The sequence below is a fragment of the Macrotis lagotis genome, chromosome 8 (genome assembly GCF_037893015.1).
Source record: "Macrotis lagotis isolate mMagLag1 chromosome 8, bilby.v1.9.chrom.fasta, whole genome shotgun sequence".
Classification (NCBI taxonomy): domain Eukaryota; kingdom Metazoa; phylum Chordata; class Mammalia; order Peramelemorphia; family Peramelidae; genus Macrotis; species Macrotis lagotis.
Genome location: NC_133665.1, coordinates 11,957,167 through 11,973,137, shown reverse-complemented (window position 1 = coordinate 11,973,137; position 15,971 = coordinate 11,957,167). Strand labels below are relative to the sequence as shown.

General features: G+C 35.8%; 1 protein-coding gene across 2 annotated transcripts in view; it reads left to right on the top strand.

Moving 5' to 3' along the window:
* The window catches only part of GRIN2A (glutamate ionotropic receptor NMDA type subunit 2A), a 208,204-nt gene extending 201,963 nt beyond the window's left edge, over nucleotides 1-6,241 (top strand). Inside the window, exons 11-13 of one of the 2 annotated variants that reach the window (XM_074196374.1) lie at nucleotides 2,828-4,607; nucleotides 5,192-5,327; nucleotides 5,488-6,241. In XM_074196374.1, the coding sequence (XP_074052475.1) occupies nucleotides 2,828-4,607; nucleotides 5,192-5,327; nucleotide 5,488 (1,917 nt within the window). In that variant the 3' untranslated portion in view covers nucleotides 5,489-6,241. Of the gene's footprint in view, nucleotides 1-2,827; nucleotides 4,608-5,191 lie in introns of both variants that reach the window. The other variant, XM_074196373.1, reaches the window with a different exon arrangement.
* The last annotated feature ends 9,730 nt before the right edge of the window (nucleotides 6,242-15,971 follow it).

Genomic DNA, 15,971 nt, shown 5'->3' with positions numbered 1-15,971 from the left:
CACCACTGTATACTGCTTTCACTTGCCTAGGACTACAGTGAACCACTATTTCTCCCTTTCTCTTCCTTTCTCCATTATGTATGTTGAACTTATAGTAAATAAGTTTTCATTGCCATTGTGAGAGAATAGATTTGTGTAATTCTACATGGTAGCTCTTGAGTACAATAGGTATTCTGAATAAACGTCATTTGACTGAAACATGTCCCCCCAAGTCTTATATCATAGTCCATATCTCATAGTAGTCAATGTGCCAACCCTCTGTGTGATGGTCTTTGTGTCACTGTATAAGGAGAGAGAACTGGAACAAAAACCAAATACTGATTTAAAACAATCAGCATCTTGTATGTTTTCATGAATGAATAATCTTTGGTTACTAAAAATAATCCTACTGTCCCTATTTTACAAAAAATCCCCAGCAAATTCCCTAAATTGCATGGTCTACATGAAATGAGAAATGACAAATAAGAGATACAGAAAGCCTTAGCTAGAAAAATATATTTGATAAGAGTAGTTTTATGGAGCAGGAACTTATCTTCAATTCACATGTATGGAATTAGTGGATTCTATGGTCATCTAAACTGGATGTTAGAAGATCTATGATGGCTCAGAACAGTATATACATTAAAGAAAAAGTTGTCTGCTCTTTGTGAATGGGAAGGGTTGGTCAAAGAGGCACATTATGTTGGTTTTTTCTTGCTTATTCTTCATGACTTTTAGTTCACTGCAAAACTCTTTCCCCCGTGTTTACCAGGGCATCTTATTACATGTTCCAAAGGAATGTAGCAAGAGGCTTTGAATTTCAAATGGAAAATGAGGAAGAAAACATTCCAAGTCAGAGGCTTTCTTTCTGAAATCGTTTATAATTTATATGATAATCTCACCAAGGAACTAAAGAGACATTCCATATAAAGCATAAATTTTTGCCGGAATATATGTATATATTATATCTATATATAATATATATAATAAAACTTTTTTACATAAAATTCTTCACATATAATAATGTGAAAAGAAAAAGTATTAAAGGATCTTGGATTCAGAGTTTATGAGTTCACTCCCAATACAAGCCATATAATTTTACTTCACTCCATAGCTATGTGTGTAATATAAGTATGTGACATATATGTGTATGTTACATATTATACATTTACATATATTTTATGTTTTTTGTTTATTATCATTCAAGAACCCTCTGTTTACAGAACCACATGTTATAGGAGGAACAAACCCTGGAGTTGAAGTCAGATTTAACTCTGGCATGTACTCATTTTGTGACTGTGGGCAAGTCATTTAACCTCCATATGTCTCTTCTAGCTCCAGTTTTGTGATTTTTATGTATAAGAATAATTCAGTTTCTGGTGGAAAAAAAACAGTTGGGAATGTTATACTACAGTGCTATTTGTATCCTCTTTTTCTTGCTTTGTGTAGAATGAGTTGTTTAGTCTTTTTTTTTTTGTCTATCTCAGGTAGTTTTTCTTCTCCTCTCAAAAACTGAGTAGTAAGATTTACTTCCCTAACACATACCAGTTCAGTTCACTGTATCTGAGCTTAGTTTTGGGAAGAGCAAAAGGCCTATAAGCAAAATGTTTAAGTAAGAGTTATAAAGGAATGCTGCAGTTTTCCAAATTTATTTGCAATTTAATTTAATTCAACAAATATGCATTAAGTGCCTAATACAAGCATGACACTGGGGATGCAATCACACACACACACAAAACCTGCCTTCCAGGAAGTGCATTTTGCTAGGTGAAAAAATCATCTGCACAAGTAAATGAACAAAATCAAATAATCTAATTTTTCTTTATGCCTTAGAGATCACTATCCTGCCCTCAGGCCAATATTGCATTTGTATGGTGACTGAATGTTACAAAGATCAATGTAAGAAAGTAATTTTAAGAGAGAGGCAGTACTAATAACTGGGTTGGGAATAGAGGTCACAAGAGGCCTGATGTAAAAGGTATCATTTGAACTGGGTTTTGAAAGAAATCAGGGATTCCACAAGATGATGGTTAATATAGAATGACTGACCATGTGTGCACAGGCATGAAGTGAGAGAAGAATAGGAGATATATATGTGTATATATATAATATATATATACATATACATATACATATATACATATATGCATATGTAATTGAATATATGTATATAGATACACATATATATTATGTAACTATATTAATATATGTATATGCATATACCTACCTATATGCATATGCCTATATATGTAACTATATTTAATACACTGATATATACTGTAGTGTGTGTATGTATATTCAGTAATATTTTCTCCTTCTACATCTGAACTCAGTGGGAGAAGAAAATATTGTTAGGAGAACCCTTGTGTCTTGGGTATAAAACCAGAGTCATAGGCTGGTTGGAAATTCAACTCAACAGAGTGAGTTTTGAGGGTAGTGAGGTAATGTCTCCACCTGATAATTTGGAAGTGCTTAATCCATCCTATGCATGTTTGTATCATGTTATCACATCCTGTTTCCTCCCCCCCCTTCACTCCCCTACAACATAAATTGACCATTTCTCTATGGCTAGTTGGTCATATGAGGCTATTTGAAAACTCATCAGACAGTCATAGGTCAGATAGATGGATCTGGTGGACAGATGACTTCATAAATCTTTTAAAAAAATCTTTGAGCAGGATCAAGTACAATATTCAGAGTAAGACTGATTTTCTTGTGGGAGAAGTTTGAGGCAAAGTAGTGCCTCAGGTTTATACATCTATAAAGTAGAAACATCTTTATTGTAAATTTTGTGAAATGATCTCAAATCTTCTTCTACTGCTAACATTTTATTTTCTTTCATTCACAGGGCATATACAGCTGTATTCATGGAGTACACATTGAAGAGAAAAAGAAGTCACCAGATTTTAATTTGACTGGCTCCCAGAGCAACATGTTAAAACTCTTACGGTCAGCCAAAAATATTTCTAACATGTCCAACTTGAACTCCTCCAGAATGAATTCCCCAAAAAGAACAACTGATTATATCCAAAGAGGCTCCCTCATCATGGATATGGTCCCAGATAAAGGAAATTTGATATATTCTGATAACAGATCTTTTCATGGAAAAGAAAATGTTTTTGGGGACAACATGAATGAACTTCAGACATTTGTGGCCAATAGACATAAAGACAACCTCAATAACTATGTTTTCCAGGGGCAGCATCCTCTCACCTTGAATGAATCCAATCCTAATACAGTGGAAGTTGCTGTGAGTACAGAGTCCAAAGGGAACTCCAGACCCAGACAACTTTGGAAAAAATCCATGGAGTCCTTGCGCCAAGATTCACTAAGCCAGAACCCAGTCCCTCAACAGAGGGAGAATGGCTTGGTAGAGAATAGATCCCACTCTTTGAAGAGTCCCAGGTACCTTCCTGAAGAGGTGGCCCACTCTGACATCTCAGAAGCTTCAAGTCGGGCCACATGTCACTTGGAACTTGAGAACAACAACAAACACCACAAGACCAAGGATAATTTTAAAAAAAGGTCTGTGGCCTCCAAATACCCCAAGGACTGCAGTGATGTTGAACTCACCTACCTGAAAACCAAAGCAAGCTCCCCCAGGGACAAGATCTATACCATTGACACCGAAAAGGAGCCCAGTTTCCATGTAGAACAACCTCAGTTTATTGAAAACCTTGTTATTCCTGAGAATGTGGACTTCCCTGAAGTGTACCAGGATCCCAATGACAACTATCAAAAGGGGGATGCTACACTTCCTATCAACAGGACTCCTTTGCACAATGAAGATGGCAATGTTCCCAATAATGACCAGTACAAACTCTTTTCCAAGCATTACACCTTGAAGGAAAAGAACTCTCCCCACAGTGAGGGGAGTGATAGGTACCGGCAGAACTCTACCCACTGTAGGAGCTGTCTCTCCAACCTGCCCAACTACACTGGTCATTACACCACCCGATCCCCCTACAAATGTGATTCCTGCCTGAGAATGGGTAACCTTTATGATATTGATGAGGATCAGATGCTGCAGGAAACTACAGCCAACCCTGCACATCCCGAGGAGACATATGAACAGGACTGGGTTCAGAACAATGCCCTTCAGTTCCAGAAGAAGAATAAGTTGAGGATTAGCCGGCAACATTCTTATGACAACATCTTGGACAAACCCAGGGAGATTGACCTCGGAAGACCCTCTCGGAGCATAAGTTTAAAGGAAAAGGAGAGACTTTTGGAAGGGAATTTGTATGGGAGCTTGTTTAGTGTCCCCTCCAGCAAACTGATGGGGAACAAGGGCTCCCTTTTCTCTCAAGCACTGGAAGACAGTAAGAGGAGCAAATCTCTCTTTCCAGACCACTCCTCGGATAACCCCTTCCTACACTCCTACCAGGATGACCAGCGGCTGGTCATTGGGAGATGCCCCTCTGACCCTTATAAACATTCATTGCCCTCCCAAGTGAGGAATGATAACTACTTGAGGTCATCTCTAAGATCAACAGCATCATCGTACTGTTCCAGGGACAGCCGGGGCCACAGTGACACATACATTCCCGAGCATGTGATGCCTTATGTGGCAAATAATAATATTGTATACTCTACCCCCAGGGTCCTCAACTCCTGCAGCAATAGACGTGTGTATAAGAAAATGCCTAGCATTGAATCTGATGTTTAAATCTCTTTTTCTCAGTTCATTTATAAGGAAACATCCGCCAACATCTTGGAAGTTAATAAGTTAGATTTCCCTTAGAGACCCCATAGAGAAAATGAGGGTTTAGGGTTTATTTTGAGAAGGCTCTTTTATATATGTCCCTGTGCCATGCTGTGCCACAGAAGCACCTTATTTCTTCTATGAAGTGTGCCTGGATGTGGTAGAGGAGGGACAGGTGAGCCCTTGAACAAAAAGGAAAAGAAAAGAGCAGATCTTCTGGGAGCATCCCCCATGGATGTTGGCTTAATTTTTTTTTGCCATCTTAGTGATCCTATTTTATGATTTTTCCATATTCTAAATTCCATTAAGAGTTTTTTTTTGTTTTTTCCATCATTGGAGTTGTTGAACAGTTTTCTAATGTAGAATAAGCAATATGGTATGCATGTAATTTGACACAGATAAAAAAAATTAAGAATGCATTTGCACTGTGAAGGAATTGACATGCACGAAAAATGAGAAAGTTTGGCCCATAGCTAGTAGTTTCAGCTTTATTTATTGTGCTTTCAGTCACAGCCCAAACCAGACCCCAGAACTCAGGGCCCTGGAAAGAATCGGTATGTCCGCACATCCGAGGCTACCTTCAGTCTAGGCTGTCATCAGGATATGGAGACGCATCTGGAATAATAGGCCCCAGCTGTTCCTGGTGAGGAATCCATAGGAACCCCTTCGGCTGTTGGTTTATGCGGGTCAAATGCTTTCTTTTGTTGGGTTTCACAGGCACTTAATGCTAACTTAAGAACTCAACAGTTTGCTGTGCAGTCAGAATTCACAGCTGCATAACCTAAAATATGTATTTTTTTTAGATGTCAATATGTGGATCTTACATCTGTGACACAGTGGACCTCACTATTTAATTATCATGAAGCTTCGTGTGTACGTAAGTTTGCATCTCCCCCCTTCTGGTGACTACTCAGGGCTGTATTATATCTCTTTCCCCTTTACTCCAAAAGTAACTGTAACTCATTCTTCACCGAGTGGTCCTGGTGGCATCTAACTAACCATGTATTGTTACCCAAGTTGTCGATGCTATGTCATGAGTCAACAGCCATATGTTTCATGCCATCAAGAAGGAACAAGATGCCATCTGTTTGCCGAAGGCTGACACAATTTTACTTTGATCATATTTCTCTGTGGAATTGTAATTTCCACCTCTATCCCCCAGCCTCCAGTCCACCCGATTCTCAAATTGGAATCCTCCCTACATGTCTAGTAGAAATATGTGCCCAAGAATTGAATATATGTATACTGATAGTCATAGAGAAACTGTGGTAGCATAAGTGATTTGTAACCTCAGACACATTAACCTCATTGATGCCTCCTCTTCTACTTTTCCTCGAAATATTGAAGAATTTATTCGTTCTAAATCCATGGATTTTTTTTTTTGATTCAAGAGAACATGTTGAAAAGAAAAAGAAAACAACAAAATACTCCTTAATAAATCACACCAAAATCAAAATGGAAGAAAGGACTGGTATGTCACCCAAATCTCAAATATGCACTTTATTAGACCTACCACTAATGATAAAAACAAAAACATATATATGTATATATATATATGTATATATACATATATATATATATATATATGTATAGTAGAATGTAACTAAAATAACAGTCCATGTACTTTACATCTTGAAAGAATTTAGAATCTTGCCCTAACCATTTGTGTTCTGAGGCACCCCTACTCTTATCTGATATGCTCTGGAAAGTTGCCTTGAATGACCCAGAATCCCTCTGTGCTTACAGCCAAAGTAGAATCGTAGAATTTCCTAGTAGGAAGGGACCATAAAGGTCATTCTAGTTCAACTTCCTCATTTTAGAAATGAGGATCCCACTGCCTCTATTTCCTTCCCTGAATTTCTCCTCATTGCTATTTCTGTTTTGTAGAAAAGCAAAATCATAAAGAGCTCTCCTACTTTTACCATTTGTTCCTCTAGGCAATGATCTGAGAGTCTCTCATCCCTCTCCCAAAAACAGAGCAGTCTTTGGTGGTGAAAGTTGTGGGAGTGGAGGTGGGGGTGGAGGTTACATATCCTCTTCAACCAGTTCCTTGGTCTCCATTTGGGACCTAAAATCCCTTAAATTCTTTATGGCACTTTACACCTCAAGACTGTCTTGCTTCGGGATTTTAGGAGAACTTCAAGGTGATGGAGGCAGGAAAACTTACTGCAGACAGGGCCATCCCTAGGAAGTAGAAGACCTCTCATTCACCTTCAAGTCTTTATCCAGATGAAATCTGGTTAAGATCAACTTCAGCCCCAAGGTGGGGATAGGATGTGTGTATGAATGTATGTATGTATGTATGTATGACTGCCTATGTGGGAACGATGAGGCCTCACCTATGATGCCTTGTTGTGTGAGGGGGGTTCTGTGAATGGAATGTTATATGCTGATGCCTATTGTATTTTTTGACTGCCTATATGGGAAGGGTGAGGGACCTCACCTATGATGCCTTGTTGTATGAGGGGGAAAGAAAGGTACTCTGGTTGGTATGTTAAATGCTGATGCTTATTATATTTTTTGTCAATGCTGCATCCTTTTCTGTTCCCTCAGTCATATCCCAGTTGCCTGGTTCCTCATAGGAATGGGGAGGCCTAAGACTATTATCCCCATTTGCTGTGCCCTAGGGTTGCTTAGCACCCATTTTTGACTTTATTACTTTGTACAGAAATCCTTTGAGAGCTTTTTGCCTTGCTTCTATGAGAATATTTGTTACTCACTAACTTCACTACTCCCAATGTCTGTCTTTCTTTTTTCTCTCTTTGGAGAATGTTTGAGCCCAGAACCGCCAAGTGGATTATTAAGAATAATGGATAAAAAACATGTTCCTACTCTAGCCATGTTTTGTGTACTCTGTAACAGGGAGCATGGAAATTACATTGGGTTGACTTTCGTAGTACTAGCAAATAAACCTTATCACATTTTCTATAAACACCATTCTTCTATCAAGAACCTAGGAAGTAGATTCTGTTTATGAGAGGAAAAAAGATGGATTTAGAGGAAAACTTAGAATTACAATTGATTTTCACAGGAAGAAAGAAATAGAGAATTAGAAAAACATAACTGTTGGGAATGGAAAGACCTCTTCATTTTGCAATTCAGGAAGTTTTCAACCTGATGGGAGAGGTGACTTGCTTATGGTCACACAGGTAGTAAATAGAAGAGTTTGGACTGGATATCCTGACTCTCAGTGCACCATGGATGTAGCTTTCATTGCTACACCATACTACCTCTAACAAATGTTATGAGTTTTTTTCAAAGTCATTGTGCCTAAGGGTTTATGTTATGACTCATGTACAAAAACTACTTCATTTAAATTAATGTGTTATTTTAAATGCAGAAAATAATATAGATTCATTCTATATTAATCCTAATATTCACACTTTGAAAGAAGAATGTTTTAAATGTAAATTCCAAGTTACCTGTACTTGAGTTGAGTGGAATAAACTGAAGTATGATCCCTTTTAAGTAGAGCTGTGAAATAATAAGTCCTTAAAAAATTCTACTTTGACACTTTGAAAGACACAGCAAGGCATTTGAACTTTTTATGTTTAAACAAGAGTTTGTTTATTCTGCTTAACTTAAATGACCTGATTGAATGCTGTAATGATTTTAAATGACCCTAAATTGTTATCAACCCTTGAGCAAAACCTATCAGATTGTTTTTAGACAGGCATGCACTGTTAGCAAATGTTCAGGTTCCTATGTGTAGGCCGTGACAGATGCATGTCGTACCTTAAAATGCAGTATGTAAAGCAACATAATCTCCCAGTTCATAATTTCCTACCTAAAAACAACCTGAGCCTTTTGGAAGCAATAGTTATCTTGCTAGACTATTAGGAATCCCTAGTCAGTTAAGACTTCAATACCCTGGAAATGAAGCTACCCAAGGTCCAGAGCTCAACTCTGGCCAGAAGAGTTTCTCATCACCATCATCTCACTGTTGTATTTCAGCCCTGTTGTAAACCCCCTGCAGTTTGTTTGTTTGTTTTTAAAGAATGCAATCTTTAAAAAATTTAAGATCGTTAATATTACCAGGATGAGCCAGCACCATGAATGGAATTTCACGGATTATATTTGATTTCTCTTTCTCTGAATTTGACTCCAGAGTCTTGGTTTTTCCTCTTTGATGAGAATGGCAGCCAGAAAAGAAAGGAAAAACAAACAAACAAAATCAACAACAAACAAAACAAAAACTTGAACCCTGTTGCTGCTGAGTCAATTCAGAGTTAACTCTGGAAAAATATATATAGTTTTGTTTACAAATGAAATATTTTGGCTTAAAAGAAAATGAGAGTGTGGGCGTTTAATTAGTCAAAAGGCACACGCTTGAGCATTGTTTATTCTATTTGGTATGTCTACACTGATGTGTATTTAATATTCTGTATCTTTCTTTGGAAATGACAAATGCCCTGAATTTTTTGCAAGTTGAAAATGCTAATGAAAAACAAAAGTGTTTGAATTAATTAAGCTATGATTAAAAATTTATCTCCTTTAAAACTAAAATGAATGGCTTTCATAACTGGGTTGTCATAGAAATAAATACCTTATGTTGGAATCCCTTGTGGTGCCAGACCTAAATAAATACTGATTTGGGAAACGTAAATATCATTGAAGGGACTTGAGGGTACTTGCTAGCATTGAATATGTTTTTGGTGGCTTATTGGTATATAAGGTCAATACAGAAATCAAGGCTTACAGAGCATGGAAAAGTTGTACATTTGACTTTACTGTGGTTAGACTGTCATTCAGTGATAGCAAGACATATACAAATAGCTTTGCATCAATGTGGGGGAAAGTTGATATAACTCAAATGTTTTCAAATCTATTTTAAAAAGATTTATATATAAAGGGCTTTCTCTTTCCAGTATATTTTCTGCTTATTCATTTATTTATTTATTTGCTTATCCATTTATTTATTTATTTATTTATTTGTTTGTTTGTTTGTTTATTGATTTGTTTGTACAGAACAAACAAAACTTCTACTCCTTTCCAGATAACTCCATTTTCACTTCTTTGGAGCAGTATTGTAAGATTTCCAAAGGTTCTGTGCTTTAACATGTCACCCAATTGGTGACTCTCTTTTGCCCTTTGATTTTTTCCTTCACACTGTACTGTGTTAGCATCAAATTGTATTAGAATAAAATAGATTTATCACTGATAACAAGCAGAAGTAATCAAATGCACTTATCCTGTGAATATACTAGTGTACACATGTATATAATATACATGTTAATGCACATATGGGTGTGTTATTCACATAATATTGTATATATTGTAAAGTTACTACTGTTAAAATTAAACAGTGATTATGGTACTAACATATGGAAAACCCATTCTGGTTATTTGAATGATGTCTGTGTTGTAGAGATCAGTTTCCTGGCGTCTCCTCTCTGGAAGCGACAACTGACCTTTCCAATCCTCTTGCCTTTCTCCTCCCATCCCCCAAACTTCTCTACTGTTTATACTAGTGAAAATTGGGCATTTGGCACTTATTATTTTTCTCTCATGAGGGAAGTGTACCAAAACTCAAAGATTTAACCTCAAAGGACCCTAGAAAACATCTAACTCAATTCCTCTATTTGACAGAAGAGGATGCTGAGGTGGAGAGTTCACAGGATAAAATCTTCCTAAATCCAGTCTAGTGGTGGCACTCCTATAATGAATTGCCTCTTATCTAGATTTCCATCTAGATGACTTCAATCATGATAAACTGGTGCTTCTGAATCATAAAACAGAAATTATCCCAAAAGTAAAAGAGACTTCTTTGACTAGTAAGAAGCACAAATAGGGACTTTCCTATTTTCCTTTGGTTTTCTGATGCTTGCTGGCATTAACCATTCACCTCGGCTCCCCTACTCCTCTTTACCTTTCACTTAATGGAAAGTGAATCTCAATGGCTATTTAGAAGCAACCACCCCAACTAAAGACAAAGGTGAGGGAAATGGGTCTGGTTATTTGTGACCCATGCTAAATTGCAGACAGAGAAATACATTGGATTTGTTGTTTTCAATTGAATTTCCTGCAAGAATTAAAGTTAATCATCTAAGAAGTTGGAATACCTATGATGTGTTTTGAATTGTGCTAGGCACTATGAGAAATACAGAAATATAATTCCTGTTCTCAAGATGCCTTTTACAATAGTTTATTAATATAAAAGAAAATTGAGTGTCTGTAAAAAGTGCAGTGATTGAAAATCAGTCACACAATGGTTAGGACTTGGGAACATCAAAAAAAAAAAATCAGTATATAGTTTTCAGTCAAATAAATTACTCCAGGGTTTAAATTCCTTCCAAGGAGTAATATGATCAGGTTAGAAGACACATTCACCCTCCTGAAGATTTTAGGCTTCCTGGGAATCATTTTGATTGACTCATGAAAAACTTCAATCTGCCACAGCTTTTGCCTACTCTTGCCCAGCCAATCAGGGATGTTACATTTCTACCTAAGTACACAAAAACTTTGTTTTCACCCTTGCCTTATGGCACCTGGTTTGAAAAGAGAATAAACTTCCTTGATCAGTTGGACAATAGAGAAAGGATTAAATTAAGTTCAGGAGACAGCTTTTCTGACTGTGTTTTCTTTTTTCCTTTAAAAATAATATGAAAATCAAGTTTGGTAGATGAGCTTATATAAATGGTTGAGAGGAGGGCATGAAGAGGAATACATTTTTGGATGGGACCTAAGTGCCTATAATTATAGCTGGAGATGGGTAAAATGACCAACCAGTTCCTTGAAGAAAAATAAAAGGGGTAGCGTGTTGGTTGTGAGAGAATCACAAAAAGAACATTCTAGGAATTACCAAGAGATTTTATATCTTTGTTCATTGGAAGGCATTCTCAAAAGGTGATACTTTATCCTATAAAGAAAGGGATTTTCTGTGCATTTATGAGGGATAGGTTCCTTGTCTGTCAGCAAATCTATTTGTGGGCATTTTATCAACAAATATTTAAGCCTAGAACTAGAAGGGTACCTTAAAGTGTTCTTTCTTGAAAAATGCCTGAGAAATAGCTCTTCACTCTTTGTCCTTTATTCTTTATTGAACATTTCAGACAAGGAGATCCCAGGATTCTTGTATATGTATGCCATTGTCTTATAACCTGTGTGGTCAAGAAGTTTGTAAACATTTTAACCTCTGAATGTTTATCTTGTTATGTCTTGAACCTCTTACACTTAGCATTACTATTCCCGCCAGAGACTTGAAGACTGTTATTAAGTCCCCCTATTGCTCACTGCTCTTAATCTTAACCCTTTTTCTCTGAGTCTTAAAGGGTGGAAGGGGGGGACAAAATTTCTATACATGATTCATGTTTCCCTCATGATAATATTTATTCTCTTTATTCATAGAACTTGGATCCAATCTCTCTCTCTCTCTCTCTCTCTCTCTCTCTCTCTCTCTCTCTCTCCTTTTTCTCTCTCTTTTCAAATAGATGTACACACATACATATAAACATAAATTATATATATATATATATATATAATATATATATACACTTATTTTTAGAGTAATCCACAAATGAACATGTAAAAAAGAGATTCTTCCTTCTTCCCTATAACAAACTCCCTTTAACACTAACCTATTCCTCACCATCTAAATTTCTTTTCAACCAGTAATGGGCATTCCTGAAAGATTACAATATTGAGTCATTCTCTCTTCTTACTTCTCTTTAATCAGAGATTTTTAACCTGGGGGTCTGTGAACACACACATATAAACATATATGCACATCTGAAGTCCTTGAACATCACTATATACATAATATACCCATACATATCTGCATACACACAAATATATATATGCATATTTCAATATAATTCATTTAATTTTAATCCTTTTTTATTTTTGCATGGTTAAAGCTATAATTCTCAGAAGGGGTCCACAGGTTTTTCTGGGGCTATCAAAAGGGTCCATGACACAAAAGAGATAAAGACAACCAAACTTTGATATTTAGAAGCTCTGATCTGAAAAAAAAAATGACTGGATTCTTCATGGTGGAATTATTAAAGGAAACCTCTTTATTGCTGAATTTATTATAAGACATGCTGAGGACAGGTAGTGATCTACTGTAAAGCTGACAGTTGTCAGTACCTCAGTAGCTTAATTTTTCTAGGTAGGCATTAGAGTGAGGGTTAAAGTTTACTTAGAGAATGTTTGTTTAGCTTATTCTCTTTGAACATTATTGAATTGCGAATCTTTGACTTTCCCTACAGAGAGCAGAGTTGACTAATAGTTATTTTTCAAGTGACGAACTGAGAACATGAAAGTCCTTTCTTGTCAAGCCAAATACCCCTGTCAGTGAAAGTGGGAGAACAGTTATTAGGAGTGCCAGTGCTGGAAAATTCAATGAATATTATAGGGTCATCTCATGTAGGCATGAGGACCTTCATTTTTCCTTACTGGAAGAAAAAAAAGAGTTGTTATTTTTTGGTTATTAGATGGGAGTAAGAAGTATTTCTAAGTATTAGAACAACCTTTATTTAACTTCTGTTCTTGAGGTTATAATATAGGAAGACTCTTTTGAATACATAATGAAAAGACATAATTGTATTTAATGTTATAATAAAAAGTATAATTTACCTCCTCAAGCAGGGTTATTTAATCCTTGTTTGTGTCCTGGATCCCCTTGACAGCATAAAGACCACTTTGAAGTCTATGGACCTCTTCTCAGAACAATGTTTCAAATACTTAAATAAAAACCACAGGATTACAAAAGAAGCCAATTATGTTTAAATAGTTATTAATATTTTCAAAATTCACAGAACCCAGGTCAAGAATTCTTGCCCCAAATTTTTACCTCTGGAGTTGCATGCAAATAAAACCAAAAAGAATAGAGGGAGAGAGAAATCTGCCATATTATTTTAAGAGGGTCTTTCCCTTAAACTATGTCCAGTTTAGAAATAAGAAAATTAACCCACAACCTTTAGAAACTGAACAAGTTAGAATTCAGTATTTCTCAGGGCCCTGGTATCAAATCTAATAATATAATAAATACTCATTTTTTGGTAAAAGGTATGGTTTCTTTTGGATAACTTTTGTTTTTATATCATTTATTTCTGGACATATCCCTCCCTTCCTGCTTTCCTCATTCCTTATAATAAGAAATAATAAAAATTTTAAAAAAATTTTTTCTTTTTCCTTCCTTGCTTCCTTGCTTCCTTGCTTCCTTGCTTCCTTCCTTCCTTCCTTCCTTCCTTCCTTCCTTCCTTCCTTCCTTCCTTCCTTCCCTCCTTCCTTCCTTCCTACCTCCCTCTGTCCCTCCCTCCTTCCTTCTCTCTCTCTCTCTCTCTCTCTCTCTCTCTCTCTCTCTCTCTCTCTTTCTTTCTTTTTTCTTTGTTCTTTCTTCTTTTTTTGACAAACTTAGGACATTTTCCATAAGCTGTAGTTATAGTTCTTAAACTTTTAAGCTAATTCTTGTCTGTCTTTGGAAAGCATTTTTAGGATGACCCTAAAAAAGATAAAAAAATAGCATATAGATGACATCATTATGGCTGACACTTTAAGTTAATAAAGCTAATTATCTTCTAGCTCACAAATGACTTTCCTGTGGCACTTTAGACCCTTCTCATTTAACTGATATTTTGCAGTTCCAAGTTTTCAAGGGACTCTAGTAAGAATATATTGATATCTAAGTGAGGTCCAAAAAATATGAAAATGCACTCCTTTGCCATGAAAAACATTTCAAAGTGGGGTGGGTAGAAATAGGAAATAATGAAATAGACCTTTGAATTCAATTGAATTTTCTATATTACAAAGTAAACACATTGAATTATTTTATTCTCTGTAAAGCAAATTCAAGTAAATGAACATTATTGATTTTTGAATGTATTTTTATTACAATAGCTCAGGTTTCTTAGGTTTATGGACATAATATTAGAGCTATGACCACAAAAGAAATTCCTCTAGCTAAGAAATGGATGACTCAGATGTGAGTTTTGGATCTTATCTAGATAGTTTTTAATAGTGATTTTTTATAGATTTTTTGAGGGGGGAGGGTAATATGGGATGAGAGGCAATTATTCTCTGTGTAGCTTATGCCATTGTTTTCCTAAGCCTTTCAGTAGAAAAGGTTAACTGACAATCACCTGGCCCTTCCAAAGCAAATGAGATGGGAATTAGCAACATATTCTAAGAAGTTGCTGTAAATAGTCTGACACATATGGCAGTGTGGAAAATTGGATAGACATCTTGCCTTGGAGTCAGGATAACCTGAATTCAAATCCTAGATAGTCATTATAGGACAGTAAGATAGACTTCATGGTAGATCCTAACTGCAGTTTGCAGTTGTTTGCAAAGGAGTCTAAATGAATCCTAATGGTTGATTAAGCAAGAGAAACTGGTTTATTGTACTAGGGGGTTTTACACTTAAAAAAAGTATACTCTCTTCTCTCCATAAACAGTAAATATTTAAAAAAATGATCTCTACTGAATAACCCCTAGAAGAATTTACTTCACATTGTGATAATTGTCACATGTGATAATTGTCAAATATTTGAAACTGGACTAGTGGTCAGAAATATCTGTGTGCATAAATCTGAGGTTTTAAAAATTTGTGTTTTAAGAAGAAGCCAATTGGAAAAGATGATAGATGAAACTTTTATCAGATGGGGGAAGAATAAATAATGCATCAGTGGTTTACATTCTGACTTAGTTGTCCAATTAATAATTTGAAGGATAGCCCAACAGCAAGAGAATGAAGCTAGAATTAATTTTTAATTGCTTTAAAAACTAAAGTGCAGGCCTATTTTTCTCATCCAGGTAGAACTGGTTTGAAATAAGATACTTATTGTATGTTTTCCACACATAGTCCTATTCCAACACATGTCAGACCCCATGCCAATAACTAGATTTTTCTTTAGTCCCTCGAACATCATAGCGAAGTTTTGTTTTTGTAATGTTTTTATTTTTATTAGTAGATCCCTGCCATATTTTAACCTCTGCATGAAGAAGTGCTATTGTATAAATATTTTCCAGCATATCTATAAAATTATATGTTTGCTCAAAACTTTTTAATGATAGAAAAATTATATACTCTGGGTGTGTCTTCTTGTATTGTGTTCTCCATTTTTGTTCAATGTGTAGACAATGTTTAAGGAATGGGGTTTGGAATGTCTGCGTGAAATGAAATTAAAATGTATATAACTATTGCAGAAAACAAAGGTGCCAAGTAATATGGTGTAAAAAATGTAAATACAAGAAAATTTCATTTTTCTAATAAAGACACTTTCTGCCAATTGATATGAAAAGTAGAAATGGAATGGTGTGGTTTCCTTTAATTATTCTCTTTGTG